At 42.9% G+C, this 22584-nt stretch overlaps 1 protein-coding gene across 4 annotated transcripts in view; it reads right to left on the bottom strand.

Moving 5' to 3' along the window:
* Nucleotides 1-22584, bottom strand: part of NAA35 (N-alpha-acetyltransferase 35, NatC auxiliary subunit) — a 90506-nt gene that overhangs the window by 60749 nt on the left and 7173 nt on the right. For all 4 annotated transcript variants that reach the window (XM_004581119.3, XM_004581118.3, XM_058672398.1 and 1 more), the window contains exons 3-5: nt 9378-9411; nt 3518-3632; nt 2382-2456 (exon numbers count right to left, since the gene is read on the bottom strand). In XM_004581119.3, the coding sequence (XP_004581176.1) occupies nt 2382-2456; nt 3518-3632; nt 9378-9411 (224 nt within the window). The remainder of the gene's footprint in view (nt 1-2381; nt 2457-3517; nt 3633-9377; nt 9412-22584) is intronic.

Here is a 22584-nt window from a genome sequence, read left to right on the forward strand (position 1 = left end):
AAAGACGCATTCTCAAACCTGTTGTCTTCTTATGTCTGAACTCTGAGATGCAGTCCCAAGTCTCAGGAGAGCTCCTTAGTTTTGGCCACGATCCTTCTTACTGGGCCTGGCGCTGTGACCTAGTAGCTAAAGTCCTCGCCTTGAATGCATAGGGATCCGATTTGGGCACCGGTTCTAATCCTGGCAGCCCCGCTTCCCATCCAGCTCCCTGCTTGTGGCCTGGGAAAGCAGTCAAGGACAACCCAGAGCCTTGGGACCCTGCACCTGCATGGGAGATCTGGAAGAAGCTCCTGGCTTCGGATTGGTTCAGCACCTGCCACTGCGGTCACTTGGGGAGTGAATCATCAGACAGAAGATCTTCCTCTCTGTCTCTCCTCCTCTCTATATGTCTGACTTTGCAATGAAAAAAAAATATCTGACTTTCCAGTAAATTAAAAATAATCCTTCTTACTGTCCCCTCCCTCGTCTAGTTCCACAGCCTTGACTAGAAGCAGCTGTACCTCCCCTCCCTGCCATATCACATACCCTTTTTAAAGCCCACAAAATCATCCCTTCTCCTGCCATATGCCTACTGATCTTCAATATTTCATACCAGTAACACTTCCTTTCAACAGCCTTTCCTACCTTCCCAGAAATAATTCCTATGTCCCTATAGCACCACTAGAACACATATTTACCTACAGTCACAATCCTTTCTTTACATGTTTGTTCCCAGAAACACTCCATTTCCCTTACCCATCTCAGAAAAAACGTAAACCTCTGATAAGGTAATACAGATATATTTGAAGGAAACAGCTTTTAGAGGACAGACAGGATCAGAAATCCACCACTGCCTCTTCCTAGCAATGCAATCATGGGCAATAATGTAATACATACACCAGATATGGTTAACACAAGATGTAATAAGGCCCTGGCTGTGGACACCTGAGTAGGTTTGCCTGCTCCTACACATGTGTCACACAAGTGGGAGAAATGCAGCCAGCGGTTGGCGAACATTCTGGGCATGGTATTACCAAACTTGTGTTGACTATACATGTACACCAGCAGAGTTGCTTTTTTTTTTTTCCTTTAAGTTAAGTGGGTGAGGTGGGGAGCTCCCCACGAGAACATACCACACCAGCCCCCATGTTGGGGGGCTACAGTCTGGAGACGTACTGGAGTCTAAGTGGCCAAGGCCATGTTTGACAGGGAAGGAATGATTTCTGGGGTCTTCCACAAACCAGGCTATTACACTCTCTTAAGTAGGCAAGTGAACTGAGATGGAATGGTTTAGATGAAAGAAACTGGAGGGCACGTCTGGGTCAGGACAAGGCCTTTCCCCATGAGGGACACCTGGACTGGGCTAAATGGCATCACCTGCCACCTACAGTCACTCACAAAAGCTGGTTCAGGAGAGCACACCTGGCTGGGATAGGCCACAGTACCCGCCTAATAAAAATTACATACTTGAAACAGTTCCTAAAAACATTTCACAAACATTGGCAATCAATATGTCCTGAATGAGCATACGAATAAGTACAATTCATTCGAAAAATTTGTCTTATAAAAAAAAAAGAGGTTAGAGTCGGTACTGCAGTATACAAGTCCACTCACAACTTGTAACATAGGCACAACATATAAGAGTGCTGGTTCTAATATCAGCAGTCACCTTGTTCCCAATCCAACTCCGTGCTAATGTGCCTGGGACAGCAGAAGAAGACAGCCCAGGTACTCGGGTCCTACGATGCACAAGGGAAACCAAGATAGAGCTCCTGACTTCAGCCTAGTCTTGCCCGTGACTGTTGAAGCCATCTGAGAAGTGAACTAGAATGTCCAGCTATCTTCCACCAGCTCACTTATCACTCTGCCTTTCAAATAATCTTTTTTTAAGAGGTAGAGAGGGCAGTCAGAAAAGAAGGAGCAATCAAAGCAGTCCCAAGGAGGAGGTTTCCACTGTCCAGGGAGACCACATATCCAGCATGTACCCATCACCATAAAATTCTCTTCCTTAAAGATGGCCACTTTTCTACAATTTATCTTAAGCTAGGAAAAAAAACTCTCTCCAAAACCAATGCAAAATTCCTTTTGTTTCAATTCCATGCTAATTTATGAAGTCTTCTAACTATAATTTCATTTTCCTGGGTTATTTTAAAAAAGGGATATTCACCATAACAGCTATTAACAGTACTTGTGTTGAAATGAAATATTCCTTTACCCAGAAATTAAGAATATAATATCAGATGAGAAGATGAAATTTCTCTACTAAGCATATTTGGTCTGCTAAAATTAGGGACATTCTTACAAGGCCTTATGTTGCAAGTATTTCATGGTCAACACTGGTGTACACACTTCTAAATTAAAAGATTCAGCTAGATTTTTAAATTAATAATGTTAATTCTTACCAAGCAGCAAAAACAGGTATCCATGATCCCTATCAATTCAGGCAAAGTAAGGTCTTTAATTTTAATGGTGCCATCCTAAGAAAGAGAGGAAACAGCATATATAAGCAGATACTTACTTGTGATTAGCAGGTATATGATACTGGCACAAGTCAGATATTTAAAAATAGCAATACTAACAAAACATTATGTGATCAACTAACAAAACTAAGATACCAAAATAATTATCTAAAGAAAAAACTACAAGGGCCCCACGTGATGGCTTAGGGCCAAAATCCTCACCTTGCGTGGGCTGGGAAACCACATGGATACCAGTTCACATCCCAGCTGTTCCACTTCCCATCTAGCTCCCTGCTTGTGGCCTGGGAAAGCAGCAGAGGATGGCCCAAAGCCTTGGGATCCTGCACCCGCATGGAAGACCCAGAAGAAGCCCCTGGCTTCAGAGTGGCTCAGCTCCAGCCACTGTGGCCATTTGGGGAGTGAACCAGCGAATAGATCTTTCTTTTGTCTCTACTTCTCTCTGAATATTCCATCACACTGTCTTTCAAATAAGTCTTCAAAGAAATTATAAACACTTAAAATGTAACCAATAAACCAATTATTCTTATATCCAATTACATATTCAAATACTTAAAAAAAATTTACTCTTTGAAAGAGCGAGCAACAGATCTTCCATCCACTGGTTCACTCCTTAGATGGCTGCAACGGCCAGAGCTGGGCCAGGCAGAAGTCAAGAGCCAGGAGCTCATTCTAAGTCTCCCATGTGGATAGCAGGGATCCAAGCACTTGGTCCATCTATTACTTTTCCCAGCCCTTCAGTAGGAAGCTAGATCAAAAATGGAGGAGCTAAGACAGGAACTGGCACCCATATGGGATGCCAGCCTTGCAGGCAGATTCACTCGCCAGGCCACAACACTCGTCCCTCAAATGCTTTCAAACATTAATTTTAAAAATATACAAGCTTTAAGCAAGGTTTTAATTAAAATCTCAAACATTTAAATTCCAGATTTTGCTAGAGAAAGCTTTTAGCTACTTACTGTATATTTCAGAGGCTTTTAATAAAATACAATTCAATATGCTGTTCATTAAACATGTTAACATAATAAAAAATAAAACTCAAAAAGTACAATGATGACTACCTTGATAGCTTGTTCAAAATTGAGAACCTTTCGATTAACTTGGTTTCCAATCATGCCAGCATCCATCTTGGGATCCATCATTTCAATAGCAGACATAGCTTCAAAAAGACCAAATCTGCAAATGAAAATTAAATTTACAAAATGTTTTTTAAACTATCACATTTACAGGGTGATTTATCTATCTTCTCAAACACTATTTTTTTTTTTTTAAGATTTTATTATTATTATTGGAAAGCCGGATATACAGAGAGGAGGAGAGACAGAGAGGAAGATCTTCTGTCTGATGATTTACTCCCCAAGTGACCGCAACGGGCTGGTGCGCGCCGATCCGATGCCGGGAACCAGGAACCTCTTCCAGGTCTCCCACGCGGGTGCAGGGTCCCAAACCTTTGGGCCGTCCTCAACTGCTTTCCCAGGCCACAAGCAGGGAGCTGGATGGGAAGTGGAGCTGCCGGGATTAGAACCGGCGCCCATATGGGATCCCTGGGCTTTCAAGGCGAGGACTTTAGCCGCTAGGCCACGCCACTGGGCCCAAACACTATTTGTTTAGGATAAAGACTCAAAAGCCTTTTATGTTTTTGAGAAAAACACACAGTATACTGTCACTATCTATGACAGAACACAGGAACTTCTTAATCCCATGTAACTATATAACATGTTACCCATTAATCAACCCTCCCTATTGCTCAGCACAAACTAGTTATGAACCAGTAAACCTTCCCAGAACCCTACAACATTATAAGTTATTAAGCACTTTTAACTACAGAATTCTATGTATTCAGTTTCTCTAACTTAACAGCTCTAATTTAATTTCATTTAGCATTAAAATTCTCACATACTTGCACTGTGCAGAAGAAAATTAAGAGATGTTTTATATGCTTACCCCACAAATGCTGTACACTACAAACATTTAGACAAAATATAAACCAAAAGATCTATAATTGATTTTACTTTGCCCATCTTAAACATTTCTCTTTAGAATCCAGAAAGTTGTATTTGGAGTAATCATATCAAATCTTTCATTTGTTCGTTTATTTGAAAGTCATAGTTACAAAGAGACAGAGAAAGACAAAGACCAAAACCAGATCTCTACCCACTGACATTCCAAATGACCCCAACAGCCAGAAATGGGTCAAGTTGAAGCAAGAAGCCAGAAGCCAGGAGCTTCATCTGGGTCTCCCACCATGGGAGGCAGGGAATCAAACACTTAGCCTGCTTTCTCAGGCCATCAGCAGTGAGCTGGATGGAAAGTAGAACAGGCAGAACATGAATTGGTAGACACTTGAAATGCCAGCTTTGTGGGCAGCAGCTTGTCCTGCTATACCACACTGGCCCCTTCTTTTCCCATTTTGTTCATATATCAAAAGAGCAATATTTAACACTGTCCACAGAACTTAAGTTTGGGCAAATACATGATGGAAAATTAATAGAGAAGTTTTCATCATCTTATTTATGGCTAATTCCCCATAAAGAAGATAGCTGTGATGCTCTGGGGACTGATTAGACCTCAACAATCAGGAATGGGAGAACACCAGTTGGGACACACACCCCAGATCAGACTGTCTGGGCCAGCTCTGCCCAGCTCAAGTTAGGTGTTAGAGCAGACCTTAGAGGCAGCAGGTAACGGTATCTCAAGTATGCTGGTCCCTGTCACCTACATGGGAGATGCAGGCTGAGCTTCCAGCTACTGGCTTTGGTCCGACCCTGGCTGTTGCAGATATTTGGGTAGTGAACCAGCAAACAGAAGACTGTTGACTGTACTATGTCCTCCTTTCAACTTATTAAATACTAAAAAAAAAAAAAAAACCCAAACAAACAAAAACCTCGAAAGAAACACCTGTAAAAACATGTAAAAAGATTTCACTAACCATAAAGCTATTGCCTTCTGAAAGCTGACAGCTATCTTACAAAACTATATCATTTCTCTCAGATAAAAAGCAGTTAAGACATCAAAAAGTTTATAAAGGATAGACTCCTTTTCCTTGCAATATATTAATGCTTCAACTGAAGATACTCCGACAATATGATCAATAGCAAATAATCAAAACAGTGTATACTTATTGCTATGGAACTGTGTATGATAAAAGTGGAATTTCAGGTAAGTAGAAGAGAATGAATTAATCCACATATTGAGAGAAATGGCTAATCAAGAACAAATTAAATCTTTCATTCATATATTTGGAAAATAAATCCAAGGTAGACTTAAATTCTGAAAGTAAAAATAAACTTTTCAGTAATTTACAAAGCTATGATGGAGACAGTTAATAACAGCAATTATGGAAATACTTTAAAGTTACTATCCAGAATATATAACCAACTCATGCAAATGAAAAAGAAAAAAACTTGAAAGAAAAACGGACCAAAAACATTGCACAATTCACAGAAAACGTTTTTTAAAAAATAAAAAGCTCGGGCTCGGCAGTATGGCCTAGTGGCTGAGGTCCTCGCCTTGATCCCATATGGCCGCTGGTTCTAATCCCGGCGGCTCCACTTCCTCTCTGTCCTCCTCTCGGTGTATCTGACTTTGTAATAAAAAATAAAATAAATCTTTAAAAAGAAAAACAAAACATACTGGTCAACAAAAAGCATATCAAAAAAAAAAAATTAAAAAAAAAAGCTCCAAATTCAGACATAATTAAGCCTTGTTATACCCATGAGATGGAGAAAATTCTTAAATGCACACACTCACTAGAAATATAAACTAATACAAATTATTGTCAAGGAACTTCAGCTGAATCAAGTAACATATTCTAAACCTGTCATTTGATTTCTGGGTTTCTATGCTAGAAAACTATTCAAAACTTAAGAGACTTACATATAAATATCTTCAACTTCCTTGCTATTAAAAAAGATGCTATAATCTAAATGTCCATTAATAGATATATCACGGGATAAACTATGCTAGCAATAAAATGTAACAGTTAGATGAACTACTAATGGGGTCAGCACAATGGTTCAGCTGAAGTGCTAAGGGTACAGGCACGTAACATCTGCAGTGGAACTGGCTCAAGCTGCAGACTCCAGCTTCATGCTACGGCAGGCACGCAGTGGTGATGGCTCAAGTAGTTGGGTTCTTCATACTTGGCCTGAGTTCCTGGCTCCAAGTCGACCTCAGCTCCAGCTACTGTGGGCATCTGGGGAATGAACCAGCAGGTAGAAGCTCTCTGGCTCTCTGTCACTGCCTCCTATGTAAATTTTTTTATTTTACATTAAGAAATGAATTATTGCATACAAAGATGGAAAGATCTTTAAGATACAGTACATTGGCTGGTATTGTGGCACAGTAATTAAAGCTGTCACCTGGAAGCTAGTATCCCTACACGCCTGTGTCCCAGCTGCTCTACTTTGAATTCAGTTTCCTGCTACAGTGTGGGAAAAGCAGTAGACAGTGGCCCAAGTGCTTAGGTCACTGCTTACACATGGAGACCCAGAAGTAGTTCCTGGCTCCTGATTTCAGATCAGCTCAGCTCTGGCCATTGTAACCACTTAGTGAGTGAAACAGTGGATGGAAGATCTTCCTTTCTGTCTCTCCTCTTCTCTGTAAATCTGCCTTTCCGATAAAATTTAAAAAAATCTTTAAAACACAATTTCAAAAGTCTAGATTAACTATCTGCCCAATCAGTAAAACTGCTAAAAAAATTAGAGTAGCAATAAGTTACCTGTCTCATTCACTCAAAAAATTCTACATAAGTACCTAGGAACAGAGTCACTTTTCTTAGAACTTGGAATCCATGAGTGAATAAACAAATCTGTCCCATGGGGTCTACATCCTGATTGGGAGGGGTACAGACAATAAACACATAAAATGTAAATCACATAAAATGTTAGATTATACATGCCTCTAAGAAATAAAAACATAGGCTAAAGGAACTATGAATTAGAAAATAAAATTTGAATCTACGATCAAAGTCAGCTAACAATCACGCTCGCTAAGAGTCCAACACCTGTGGGACTGACCCCTCCAGCTGTCCTCACCTCCTGCCTTCACCCCTCCAGCTGTCCTCTCACCTCCTGCCTTCACCCCTCCAGCTGTCCTCTCACCTCCTGCCTTCACCCCTCCAGCTGTCCTCTCACCTCCTGCCTTCACCCCTCCAGCTGTCCTCTCACCTCCTGCCTTCACCCCTCCAGCTGTCCTCTCACCTCCTGCCTTCACCCCTCCAGCTGTCCTCTCACCTCCTGCCTTCACCCCTCCAGCTGTCCTCTCACCTCCTGCCTTCACCCCTCCAGCTGTCCTCTCACCTCCTGCCTTCACCCCTGCAGCTGTCCTCTCACCTCCTGCCTTCACCCCTCCAGCTGTCCTCTCACCTCCTGCCTTCACCCCTCCAGCTGTCCTCTCACCTCCTGCCTTCACCCCTCCAGCTGTCCTCTCACCTCCTGCCTTCACCCCTCCAGCTGTCCTCTCACCTCCTGCCTTCACCCCTCCAGCTGTCCTCTCACCTCCTGCCTTCACCCCTCCAGCTGTCCTCTCACCTCCTGCCTTCACCCCTCCAGCTGTCCTCTCACCTCCTGCCTTCACTCCTCCAGCTGTCCTCTCACCTCCTGCCTTCACCCCTCCAGCTGTCCTCTCAGCTCCAGTTCCACACAAACATTTTTTTCTGCATTAGCTTGCAGCCTGGTTTTATTATGTCCTCCCCGTACGGACAAAGTAACAATACACTGCATTTCTCAAAGTCCATCAGCAGCATTCATCCCACCTAGAACCTGTTAGCAAAGGGAATTCTGCGATCCCACACCAGACTTGTTCAAAAGGAAATGCTGCTAGTAAAGCCCAGCAAGCTACTTTGCAAAACCTGCCAGATGATTGTGACACACACTCCAGTTTTAGAAAAACTGAATTTCTGGTTCAACTCTCCACCCTCATAGTGATGAATCTTGTCCACTCATAAACTCACTCAACTTCAAATTCTTAATTTTGAAAACAGTCTTGGAGCAGGCTTCATGGCAGCTGTGAAACCAGCATCTCCTATCAGATCACCAGTTCGAGTCCAAGCTGTTTCACTTCTGAACCAGGTATGTGCTAACACATCTGGAAAAACAGCAAAGATGGCCCATTGCTTGGGCCCCTGCACCCACATGGAAGGCCTGGATGGAATCCTGACTCTGAGCTTCAACCTGCTCCAGCCCTACCTTGGCAGCCATTTGGTCATCTTTGTCACTAACTCAAATATTTTTCTTTAAAGGGGGAAATGGCGAAAGAAATTGAGCCAGGTCATAAACAGAATGGTAACTGAGGCTACCTATGGCAGCATAAACACAACTGGTATTTTTCTTCAAAAAAGTACATCTGGGCCCGGTGCCGTGGCCTAGCGGCTAAAGTCCTCGCTTTGAACACGCCGGGATATCATATGGGCACCGGTTCTAATCCCGGCAGCTCTACTTCCCATCCAGCTCCCTGCTTGTGGCCTGGGAAAGCAGGCGAGGACAGCCCAAATCCTTGGGACCCTGCGCCCGTGTGGGAGACCTGGAAGAAGCTCCTGGCTTCTGGCTTCGGATCGGCACAGCTCTGGCCATTGCAGCCACTTGGGGAGTGAATCATTGGACGGATGATCTTCCTCTCTGTCTCTCCTCCTCTCTGTGTATCTTTTTAATGAAAATAAAATAAATCTTAAAAAAAAAAAAAAAGGACATCTACCACCCAGGAAAGGCCCAAAGTCACAGTTTGAACAGGTACAGTCACTTCATGACACAAAAAGGTCAGATAACCTAAAGAGCTCACTGAAGGGAAAAAAAAAAATGTACCTAGCATTAGCATAGCTCTGAAATACAAATTTACTCAGACTTCAAAGATTACTACTTTAGAGAAGAAAAAGTAGAATGAAACATAATATTAAACCATTTTGAGGGATACATAAATACTTACAGCTTATCATGAAGCAGTTCTCCCAACTTTAATTCTAAAAGAAACAAAGAGAAAAATCCTTTGAATACTTATATTGATCTTTTAATTCTATGGAAAAAAAACACATCAGAACCCCAAAAATGTGCTTACATTACTTAAAATTAATTTACTAATAAATTGTTATTTCTATTTATACAATGCTTTCATATCATATCTAAATATTTTAACAAACGATTTGGGGAGAAAAAAAAATTAGAGAATTGATAGGTTGCTCTATCATGGGCCAAGCAGTCTAATCAGAATTACCAACTCCATATTTTAAAATCACCATCGTATTTCTCCTATGTAATCTTTTGTAAGAACCGATTGCTGCTTCTCAGGTTATTTTAAAGTCACTTTATCCTAATTCATCTCTTTTTATTCCAGGAACAAAATCAGAACCATTTTTTTAAATTTTATTTAAATAATGCAGGAAACACTTGAGTACACAGCTAATCAAAACAAAGTTCATTCCCTACAAAACAGCAACCCTCAATCCTGGCTGCAAAGTAAAATCAAGCAGAAAACTTCCTAAATTTCAATGTCCAAAGAAAACCACCAAACTAAAATCAAGGGCTGGGACCTAGACCAGTGCCCAAAGCACTCCAGGCGATCTCAACACAAAGGTAAGGCAGTGCCCTCTGCTGAAACATGCTAAGTAGTTTAACACTGAAGGTCTGATCTTGTGTGTAAAGAAATAGTTTTCAGAACTTAATCTATCCATTCTAGCTGATCTTCAACACTGAGTTCCCAGTTCCAAAATAAGAAGCTTCTATCAAAATATGATAATGAAGCATTAACAGAAATTACAGTAACAACCCAACAATTTTTTCCGTTCTTTAGCCACCCAGTACTGTGTGACACTGCAATTACGTTTGTATTAACTAGAATGCCTTCTTCAGTGTACTGACATTTACTGTGATGATGCCAAAGTGATGCTGGGAAGGGGGAAAAACAGCATAGCACAGGCAAAACTGCTGTAACATCAGCATTAATGAAGTGACCCCAAGCTATGCTAGTAGTGTATTTTTTCATTCACATATAATTGCAATTAAAATGTTGTCCAATCTCACTTAAGAACAATTTTGATAATCCCAGCTCATTAGGGAAATGCATATCAAAACTACAATATCCAAAACACAGGACAGCTACTACAGGGAAACAAACAACCACACTAGTATGAGAAACCAGAAACCAGAGTTCTTACATACTAACAGAGAGGACTGTCAAATGGCACAGACACAGAAAAATTACATCCCCAAACAACAAAAATTCATACAATTACCATACGATCCAGCAACTCCACTGACATTTTACCAGCAGAAATGAAAACAAGGCATTGAAGAGATACTTGTACAATGATAGTCCCAGCACATTATCTTAAACGTTTAAAATATGGAAGCAATCTACATAATGAAAAAATGAACTGATAAGCAAAATGATATACATTAATCAGTCTCTGTGTAACTTTTTCAAAAAGGATGAACATCCCGACACATCACAGGGATGAACCCAGAGAACACTATATATTATACCAAGGGGGAAAAAAACAGTTGGTCACAAAGACAAATACTGTTGAAAGGATAGGGGATTTCAGTTTTATAAGATGAAGAGGAATGGATTTAGATGTTGCACATTATGAATGCCTTATTACTGAACTGTACACTTAAAAATCGTTCAGCAAGCTTGGGAGCAGGCATTAGCCTAGCAGTTAAATACAACTCTAGCTTTCTGCCTCTGCATCTGCTGGAAGGCAGCAGTGCATGCTGGCTTCAGGAGATCGGGATCCAGTTCCTGGTTCCCAGCTGGAGGCCGACCCAGGCTCAGCCCCTGCAGGTATGGAGGAGTGAACCAGGAGACACAAGCCCACTCTAGTCTTCGCATCTCTCAAGTAAGTACATTTTTTAAGTTAGTTTTTTCTTTTTGTTTGAAGGGACTCATTTGACTTTTTTTTAGACTTATTTTATTTTATTTGAAAGGCAGATTTTACAGAGAGAAGGACACACAGGATTTTTTATCCACTGGCTCACTCTACAAGGGTCACAGCTGAGCTGACCTGAGCCAGGAGCTTCTTCCAGGTCTCACACATGGGTGCATGAGCCCAAGGACTTGAGTCATCCTCCACTGCTTTTACTAGAACCAGGTAGCTGGATCGAAAGTAGAGCAGCTGATACTTGAACCATATGGGGATACTGGCACTGAGAGAGACAGCCTACTACACTCTGGTGCTGGCCCCTAAAAATACTTTTTAAAGTTAGTAAACTGTTATATGTTATTTTAATGCAATTAAAATTTTGGAAAAGAAACAAAAAGAACATCCCCAGGACCAGCACTGTGACATAACAAGTAAAGTCACAACCTGTGATGGCAGCCTCCTATATGGGCACTGTTTCTACTTTCCATTCAGTTCCCTGCTAGCCAGGGAAAAATCAGTGGCAGATAGTCCAAGTGCTTGGGCCCTTGCCCCACTTGGGAGACACACACGAAGGTCCTGGTTTGGGCCTGGCTGTTGTGGCCTCCTTGGGAGCAAATCGGTGGATAGATCTCTCTCTCCCTCTCTGCTTAACTTTTTCAAGTAAGTGAATGAATGAATGAGTAAATATCCTTGTAAGTATAATTTCATGGCCAGGAACAGGGTGGAGCAAGGCAGGCTCTTGCATTTTGTACCACAGGTGCCTTACTTCACACAGAATACTAATTTGCCCTGATTAATCTTATTAAAACCTCAATCTCTGACTATCTGTTTAAACATTCTATTTGACAAATGGGAAGCAGACATGGGAAACACATCAGCTATAAATCAAAGATAGCTGCCAAAGGGAAAAGCACTGAACCAATTATCAGGCAGCACACTTGCAAAAAAACTATCACTGCTCAAACTTGGGATTTTATCTAAAATAAACTTCAAAAGAAAGTGACAGTAGTTGCTGCCAAAATTCTGAAAGTCTGACAGGACTTATCACTGTGGGTGGTGGTATCATGTAGGTTTTCAAATTTTCATTTATTTGAAAGACAGAGAGCCATAGAGATCATGCATACGCTGGTTCACTACCCATATGCCCACAGCAGCCAGAGCTGGGCCAGGCTGAAACTAGGAGCCCAGACCTCCATTTGGGTCTCTCAAGTGGACAGTAGGGACCCAGGCACCTAAGCCATCACCTGTTCCCTCCCAGCATGCAACACTAGCAGGACGCTGGAAGTGGAAGTTGAGTTGGAACTGGAATTCAGGGTCCACTATGCTTTGCTAGCATCCCAAGTGGCATTCTATCCTGGACAACAGACATTAACTTAAACAAATGTGCTTTTCAATACTACATAGTGAAATGTCTTAACATTTGGAAGATTCATACAATTCAACAAACCATTATTTTCTACACGGCAATGCACATTACAAAATCAGGCACAGTTTAAGACTTATTCGAAAGTCAAGACCAACCAATGGATTTCAATGCAACAGAATGTAAAAAATCCACTGATAAAACTTTAGATTCCACATTGCAAAAACCTCCAAGAAACCACCACCAGTCAAGTTTTTGGTATAACACTAAACAGCAGCCACAATTATTTGCTGATGCAAAATTTACTTCCAATATTTCAACCAAAACAACATGTGGCAACAGACTGCAGAACAGGCAATTCAACTGTGCTCAATTATGCCAAAAATTAACAAAGCTTGCAAAAATTCAAAACAACTCCACTCCTCTAAATTTTTTTGCTTTGAAAAACACAATTTCCCATTTAAAATTATTATTTATGTTACCATGCAATGGGTTCATTATTGTTTTTAAATGAAGTAAGCATTGACTTTTTCAGTGTCAAATTTCAGCAAACATCAATATATACAAGCATAGATAACGGTAACACACACAAAAAAAATATATAACGGGGTTCTGAGACCAAAAGTTTTAAGAACTTCTGTAATATTCTAACATGTTTTGAATAAATCTGGTTAGCAAATAAGTTCACCAAACTTTAAAAACACTCCACAGAAGCAAATCAATGTAATTAGTTCTCGTGTTAATGAAGGAGAGAGAAAAAGATGTCCTTGCTCCCTTGGTCAAGCCCAAGAATCCCATGACATGATCACTTACACTTGGTCTTGGACAGCAACACCAAGTAAGTAGCTGGGGGTAACTTGGGGCACAGCCAGCAGAGATGCTGCCTGTGGAGCCAGTATCTCACCTGAGCTTCAGGCCCAGCTCCACTTTCCCACCAGCTCCCAGTTGATGAGCCTCAGAAAGCAGCAGATGGCTCAAGGGTGTGAGCCGTGAGCCTCTACAACTCCCTAGAAGGCCCAGATGAAGCTCCCAGCTTCAGAAGTGCCAAGCTCAAGCCACTGCAGCCATCTGGGCATGAACCAATGAATGAAGACCTATCTCTGTATCTTCCCCCTCTCTAACTCTGCCCTCCAAATATATAAATAAATCTTTTGGGAAAAACAGTGAGTAAACTGAGCCTTATCCAACCATGCAACAGTTCTCAAAACACTTAGTGAAAAGCACAATGCTTCACATTACCATAAGCCACAAGGCAATGACATTCTCACCCATTTCAGAGTCTCTGAAAAACTCCCTGTACCTTAACAAGGGACAAAGAGTCAAAAAAAAAAAAAGGTGAATACTATCACAGTACTGCCAAAAACAGCATCAACTTCAAAAACCCCGTGAAATGGCCAAATCACTGAACACAGGGGAACACAACAACCTACCTCAGTTTCTAAGTTAAAGCCATCAGTAGGCCCGATACTACAACACTTAAAGCACTCAGAGAAGGGAAAAACTAGGTATGAGGAGAAACTGGCTCACACCATAGTTTTAACTCAAGTTTTTTGGTTTTTTTTGCAATCTTAACAATAAATCACCTTCTTCCTTTCATCCTTAGTTTCAAATCAGGCACGTGCACGTGCTGGCTGGCGTGTGTATCCAGGCACATGGTGGGCTGCTCCCAGGCCTGCCAGAGCCCCGTGGACTGCCCTTCAGTAGGGTAAGTCTCGGGACTTTGTTAAGCGGGTCCAGCCCCTCCCACTGCTCACTAGGAGCTTGAGCTGGGGACGGTACCGGGGGGCGGGGGGGGTGGGAGTGGGGGAGGGAACAGGGCGCCTCATGCCTGGATACACATGCCAGCCACCACGTACACATGGTGGGCTGCTCTCCGGAGGCCAGTGCACCATTTGGAGCTAGGCTCCACCTGCTGGCCACCCGGTCGGGGAGCTCTGGAATTTTGGTTCTCTGACTTGCTGCTTAGGTAGCTCCATGCTGAACCCACAGTGCTTTGGGGATGTGAGTCAACCCTAAAGATTCCCAATCACAGTAAATCTTCCTCTGAAGAACCTGTAATTAATATTATCTCGACCTCAAACAGCCTACACCACATGCAATAAAATATTGTGAAATAACCAAAGAACCAAGAATCAATGCGAGTCAGACTGTTTATGATCTAAATCAAAGAACTGTAAAACCTAATACACTTTTAAAACTCTATGTTATTGGACCCGGTGGCGTGGCCTAGCGGCTAAAGTCCTCTCCTTGAAAGCCCCGGGATCCCATATGGGCGCCGGTTCTAATCCCGGCAGCTCCACTTCCCATCCAGCTCCCTGCTTGTGGCCTGGGAAAGCAGTTGAGGGCGGCCCAATGCATTGGGACACTGCACCCGCGTGGGAGACCCGGAAGAGGTTCCAGGTTCCGGGCTTCGGATTGGCGCGCACCAGCCCGTTGCGGCTCACTTGGGGAGTGAATCATCGGATGGAAAATCTTCCTCTCTGTCTCTCTTCCTCTGTGTATATCTGGCTGTAATAAAATGAATAAATCTTTAAAAAAAAAAAAAAAAAAAAACCCTGGGGCCCAGCGGCGTGGCCTAGCAGCTAAAGTCCTCGCCTTGAAAGCCCCGGGATCCCATATGGGCGCCGGTTCTGATCCCAGCAGCTCCACTTCCCATCCGGCTCCCTGCTTGCGGCCTGGGAAGGCAGGAGAGGACGGCCCAAGGCTTTGGGACCCTGCACCCGCGTGGGAGACCTGGAAGAGGTTCCTGGTCCCGGCATTGGATTGGCGCGTACCGGCCCGTTGCAGCTCACTTGGGGAGTGAAACATCGGATGGAAGATCTTCCTCTCTGTCTCTCCTCCTCTCTGTATACCCGGCTTTCCAATAATAATAAAATCTTAAAAAAAAAAAAAAACCCTATGTTATTTCGTAATGGGGCGGGAGAACAGAGAAATCTTCCATCTCCCTAGAATGTGTGAGGTAGACGTGAAACACAACCTACCAAGATCATAACTGGTAACTCATAAACAACAGACTCGAATCAGAATTAGACAATAGTTGAGCTACAAAGACATATAGCAGGATTTAAGAGCGACCCTGACAACCTCTTAACAGGAGGTCATATGCAAAGAGCAGGGGAGGACCCCAGAGCGCAGCAGGGGGACAAGAGGAGGCTTGTATCCCAACCCTGAAGACTCCCAGATCCTCACCAAGGACTCAGTACGAGCACCAAGGACTACATCCCAATTACCAAGGAGACCATGGGGAATTGCAGTGCCCTCGGAGGCCAAGAACTCCAAGGTCATCCACTCCCGCTTGAATCTACCACATGGGATGGAAGAAGTCCAAATCCTCCCTCACAGGATCCAACAGCATCAGAACAACAGCCAAGAGCCTGAGCAGTCCGCAGAAACAGAAGAACAGTAAACCTCCTTTGGGACTAGGGAGGGGAGATTTCTCTGGTTCTCGCTTGATTCCAACTTTGGGTCCACACCCTCTCTTGCAATGACAATCAGGATCGCTCCAGAAACCCCTCAAAAAAATAACCAAACAAACAAACAAAAAAATCTAGAATAGATAGAGAACAAGGAAAGCCTAAAAATCAGACAGGAAGCGGTCAGCATGAACTCATTTATATCTTACTAGGTGGGACACAAAGATTTAGTTACTCCTCACTAGGGCATTGAAGATTTCTCTGCACACCTCTCCATAAACCTGTTCTGCACCTAAACTGTTGACATATGTCTTGTTAGAGTTATAAGCCAGTCTAGACTTCCCGAAAACAAACAAACAAAAAAGCCAGGTTCACCAAAATTACGCTTTGACGCTATAAAAAGCTAAACACTACACTGAAAATAGACACGAGACAACTGAATAATAATCTATAGTCATTTTAAGGTGTATAGAACCCGTTGTATATAAATTAAAATCGGATTGTCAATGAAGAAGTACAGGATGTGGTTAAGAACTTGCATTTTTTTTTAACATTGGTTACTCAATACTATGTCCACTAACTCCATTACGTTATAAATTGTTGCTGATGTTGTGTTGGGGCTTTTAATTGATCGGGATAATACTCGGCCGGCTCTACCTTCAGACCAGAGATGGTCTCCACAAGAAGCCATCGAACTTGTCTGGACAATAAGATACTGGACTCTATGCTTGGTATATACTGGCAATGAAAGAATCTCAACTGAACTTGAACCATGGCAATGCAGCAAGTTGGAGGAATCCACCATGGGGGGAGAGTTTAGGGAGGGGTGGGGGAATCAAAGTACCTATAAAACTGTGTCACATAATGCAATGTAATAAAAAAAAAAAAGAGATCAACACAAGCGGAGCAGTGATAGAGGAGTCCCTGAAGGGGTGGGAAGAGAAGCAGGATTGCAGGATGTGTTTTATTAAACAGAATTTCCCCAACATTGGGACTGTAAGGGCATGCCAAATATAGGAAGAACACAGAACCCCACAGAGATATGATCAGAAACGAGCCTCACCCCAACACATCATTATCAAGCTTCCTTTGGTTGAACATGACACTGACACTGAAGCAGGCACGTGAAAAGCATCAGATAACCTACAGAGGGGCATCACTCACTGCTCAGAAGAGACCCTTTCAGTCCAGGAGGGAATAGAGTGATACATTCCAGATCCAAAAAATAAACAAACGAACAAAAACAACGGTCAATGCAGAACAAAATATGCAGCAAAACTCATGTTTTGAAATGAAATAAAACACTTCCAAAGTAAAAAGAAGCTGAAAGACTTTGCCATTACCAGATCAGCACTACAAGCACCACTGAAAAACATGAAGACTGAAAAAAAAAACAATGAAGCCAGCTACACTCCATGGTAAAGAGGAGAATTAGCCAATGAAACCACACACACACACACACACACACACACAAAACCCTAAATCAAACAATGAGAAACCCAATGCTAAAATTACAGGACTAAGTCACTACCTGTCAATATTATCCCTGAACGTAAATGGTTTAAACTCAGCAAACTCTATTAAAAAAAAAAAAATACCCATCTGTTTCTCAACAAACACATCTCATCACAAAATATACACAGAAATTGAAAATGAAAGGATGGAAAAGGACATTCCAGGCTAATGAAAAGGGAAAACGAGCTGGCATGGCCAAACCAATACCAGACCACATAGACTTCAACGTGAAAAACACTGAGATGAAGTTGGGCACAACATAGTGATAAAGAGATCCATCCAGGGCCCGGCATGGCCTAGCGGCTAAAGTCCTCGCCTTGAAAGCCCCGGGATCCCATATGGGCGCCAGTTCTAATCCCGGAAGCTCCACTTCCCATCCAGCTCCCTGCTTGCGGCCTGGGAAAGCAGTCGAGGACGGCCCAAACCTTTGGGACCCTGCACCCGCGTGGGACACCCGGAAGAGGTTCCTGGTCCCGGCATCGGATTGGCGCACACCGGCCCGTTGCAGCTCACTTGGGGAGTGAAACATCGGACGGAAGATCTTCCTCTCTGTCTCTCCTCCTCTCTGTATATCTGGCTTTCCAATAATAATAAAATCTTAAAAAAAAAAAAAGAGATCCATCCAGCAAGAAGAAATAACAATAACAAATGTACACATACCAACAGGTACCTAGTGAGGTGAAACTTCCCACAGACCTAAAGGGAGACACAGATGCCAATACAGTAATAGTTAGCAATCTTACTGACTCACTAACATCAACGACCAGATCAATGAGACAGAAACTCAGCAAGGAAGCAACAAACCTCACCCAGACAACAGAACAAATGAACCTGATAACTATGGAACCTTCCCTCCTAAAGACACAGAATATACTGGCTTTTTATCAGTACATGGAACCTGCTCCAGAATTGATCACATTATAGGTCACAAAACAAGCCACAGAGGGCTTTTTATTTTTTAAGATTTATTTTTACTGGAAAGTCAGATTTACAGAAAGAAGGAGAAAGAGAAAGATCTATTAACTGGTTTACTCCCTAAGTGGCTGAAAGAGCCAGAGTTGAACTGATCTGAAGCCAAGAACTTCTTCTAGGTCTCCCATACATGTGTGCAGGGTCCCAAGACTTTAGGCTGTCCTCCTACTGCTTTTCCAGGCCACAACCGGGGAGCTGGAAGGGAAGTGGAGCAACTGGCATACAAACTGGTGTTCATATGGGATCCTGGCACATACAAGGCAAAGACTTCAGCCACTAGACTACCATGCTAAGCTCAGGAAATTTTTGAAAAATTGAACTAACGTCATGCATTATCTCAGATCAGAGTAAAACTGCAAACCACTAAGTAAAATACTACAAAAACACGCAAATACTTAGAAGCTGAACATCCTACTAAATGAACAATGGATTACAGAAATCAAATTTAGAAATTCATTAAAATAACAAAGACATCACACAACATATCAAAACCTGTGGAATGCCACAAAGGTGGTGATAGGAGTCAAATTTATTGCAAACAGCACCTATATCAAGAAACTTGAACAGCATCAAGCAAACAAGCTACACATACATCTGAAGGAGGCAGCAGCAGGGCCTGGCGCCATGGCCTAGCAGCTAAAGTCCTTGCATGCACACGCCGGGATCCCATATGGGCACCGGTTCTAATCCCGGCAGTACTGCTTCCATCCAGCTCCCTGCTTGTGGCCTGGGAAAGCAGTCAAGGACAGCCCAATGCCTTGGGACCCTGCACTCGCGTGGGAGACCCAGAGGAGCACCTGGCTCTTGGCTTCAGTTCAACGCAGCTCTGGTCCTGGCGGTCACCTGGGGAAATGAATCATCAGAAAGAAGATCATCTTCTCTGTCTCTTCTCCCCTCTCTATATATCTGACTATGCAATAAAAATTAAATAAGTGAAGTGAAATGAAATGAAAAACAGCAGGAAAGGCCGGGCACAATATTCTAGCTGCTGAAGTCCTCTTTTGGCATGTGCCAGGATCCCATATGGGCACCAGTTCTAATCCCAGTTGCTCCGCCTCCTATCCAGCTCCCTGCTTGTGACCTGGAAAAGCAGTGCAGAAAGGCCCAAAGATTTTGGGACCCTGCACCCATATAGGAGACTAGGAAGAGGTTCCAGGCTTTGGATCAGCTCAGCTCCAGTCGCTGCGGCCACTTGGGGAGTGAATAATAGGATGGAAGATCTTCCTCTGTTTCCCCTTCTCTCTGTAGATCTGATTTTCCAATAAAAATAAATAAATTACAATATAACAATATAAAGAGATCCCAGTTCTTTTTTTTTTTTAATTCATTTTATTACAGCCAGATATACACAGAGGAGGAGAGACAGAGAGGAAGATCTTCCCTCCGATGATTCACTCCCCAAGTGACCGCAACGGGCCGATGCGCGCCGATTTGATGCCGGGAACCTGGAACCTCTTCCGGGTCTCCCACGAGGGTGCAGTGTCCCAATGCATTGGGCTCTCCTCGACTGCTTTCCCAGGCCACAAGCAGGGAGCTGGATGGGAAGTGGAGCTGCCGGGATTAGAACCAGTGCCCATATGGGATCCCGGGGCTTTCAGGGCGAGGACTTTAGCCACTAGGCCACGCCGCCGGGCCCGAGATCCCAGTTCCTAAAAAAAAAAAAAAGCAGGGGGCCTGGGCGATCCTCAGACTGTAATTGCCAGCATCCCATATGGTTGCAGGTTCTTATCCCAGTGTCCCAGTTGCTTCACTTCCCATCCAGCTCCCTGCTTATTACCTGGAAAAGCAGAGGAAGATGGCTCAAACCTTTGGACCCTATAACCATGTGGGAGACCTGGAAGAAGCTCCTAGCTCCTGGCCTTGGAGCCGCTCAGTTCAACTGCTGCATTCATTCGGGGAGTGAACTAGAAGATGCAGGATCTTTCTTTTTGTCCCTGCTTCTCTCTGTAAATCTGCCTTTCCAACCAAAAAAAGAAAAAAAAAAGAAAAAAGAAAAAAGAGGGCCCAGTATGTTGGCCTAGCAACTGAAGTCCCTGCCTTGAACATGCAGGTTACCATATGGGTGCTGGTTTTAATTCCAGTGGCCCCGCTTCCTAGCCAGCTCCCCTGCTTGTGGCCTGGGAAAGCACTCAAGCATGGCCCAAAGCCTTGGGACACTGCACCCACATGGGAGACCCAGAAAGAAGTTCCTGGCTCCTGGCTTCGGATTGGCTCAGCTCCAGCCATTGTGGTCACTTGGGAAGTGAAATATTGGACCGGAAGATCTTTCTCTGTCTCTCCTCCTCTCTGTATATTTGACTTTCCAATAAAAATAAATGTTTAAAAAAAAAGACAGAAAACAGCAAAATAAAAGAAAAAGAGAATAATCAAAATAAAAGAAAAAATTAGCCAAATAGAAACCTAAAGGATACATAAAATCAATGAACCAAAGAGCTGGTTCTTCAAGAAAAAACAAGATATACATTCCACCAGACCCATGGATCAAAAAAAAAAAAAAAAGAACACAAATGAATAAAATTAGAGTCAAAAAGAAAACATAAAAACAGATACCTCAGATATACACAGGATAATCAGCAACTACCACAAGCAATTATAAGTGAACAAATCAGAAGATCTTTAAGAAACAGATTCCTAGACACACACCATTTACCAAACCTGAATTAGCAGGTAATAGAAAATCTGTATAAACCTATAACCAGAAGAAATATCCAATCAGCAATTAATTCCCTCCCAAAAAAGCCCAGGACCAGATGGCTTCACAGCTGAATTCTATGAAACAGTCCAAGAATTGACCCATATGACCCAGCAATCACTCTCCTGGGAACATATCCAAAAGTGAAACCTCCAACAAGAAAGCAACCTACACCCCAATATTCATAGCAGCACAATCCACAACAGGAAAGACATGGAAACAACCTAGGTGCCCGTCAAAAGAAGCGGTGCTACAACTACTCTAGGGAATACTACTTAGCCATTAAAAAGAATGTCACCTGCTACAAAGTGGTCCCATCTGGAAATCATTATGCTCTCTGAAACAAGCCAATCCCAATAGGACAAAAATCATATGTTCCCTCCCATATAAGGTAACCCTCATGCAAGATACAAAACCAAAAGACATATAAAGGGCCCGGTGCCATGGCCTAGCGGCTAGGGTCCTCACCTTGGATGTGCTAGGACCCCACATGGGCACCGGTTCTAGCCCGATTCCCATCCAGCTCCCTGCTTGTCGCCTGGGAAGGCAGTTGACGACGGCCCAGGGCCTTGGGGCCTTGCAGTAAAAATAAGTAAATCTTTAAAAAAAAAAAGAAAAGAAAAAAAGACCCCAGACATACAGGGCCCAGAACGGTAGTCTAGTAGCTAGTCTTCACCTTGCACATGCTGGGATCCCATACGGGCGCCAGTTCTAATCCGGGCAACCCCGCTTCCCATTCAGCTCCCTGCTTGTGGCCTCGGAAAGCAGTGGAGGACGGCCCAGAGCCTTGGGTTCCCGCACCTGCATGGGAGACCTGGGTGAAGCTCCTGGCTTCAGATCGGCACAGCTCCAGCTGTTGAGGCCGCTTGGGGAGTGAATCATCGGACAGATCTTCCTTTCTGTCTCTCCCCTTCTCTTTATGTCTAACTTTCCAACAAAAAAGAAAATAAATCTCAAAACAAAAAGACATATAAACAAGTATACACTTCCATTTTCATAAATAAATGGTATGATAAAGACTGGGACACGAAAAAGCATGGCAGTAAAAGGACCAACAATGGAACTGTTAAACATACCTTGAGAACAAGTACTAAATTCTCTACCACTGCCTATACTGACAATGTAATAGCACGTGTAAAAAGCAGAAATGTTGGACTTATGACTGCAGCTGAAGGACTGTATCATTATAAAATACAGGGGAAAATGGCAGGAGGGAGACAGGAAGGTGGAAAGCGAGGCGGAGGGAAAAGCCTTCTACCTAGAATTATATAATGAAAATAATAAATTTTGTTTAAAAAAAGAGCTATCACTTTAACCTA

Source organism: Ochotona princeps, chromosome 14 (assembly GCF_030435755.1).
Source record: "Ochotona princeps isolate mOchPri1 chromosome 14, mOchPri1.hap1, whole genome shotgun sequence".
NCBI classification, from domain to species: domain Eukaryota; kingdom Metazoa; phylum Chordata; class Mammalia; order Lagomorpha; family Ochotonidae; genus Ochotona; species Ochotona princeps.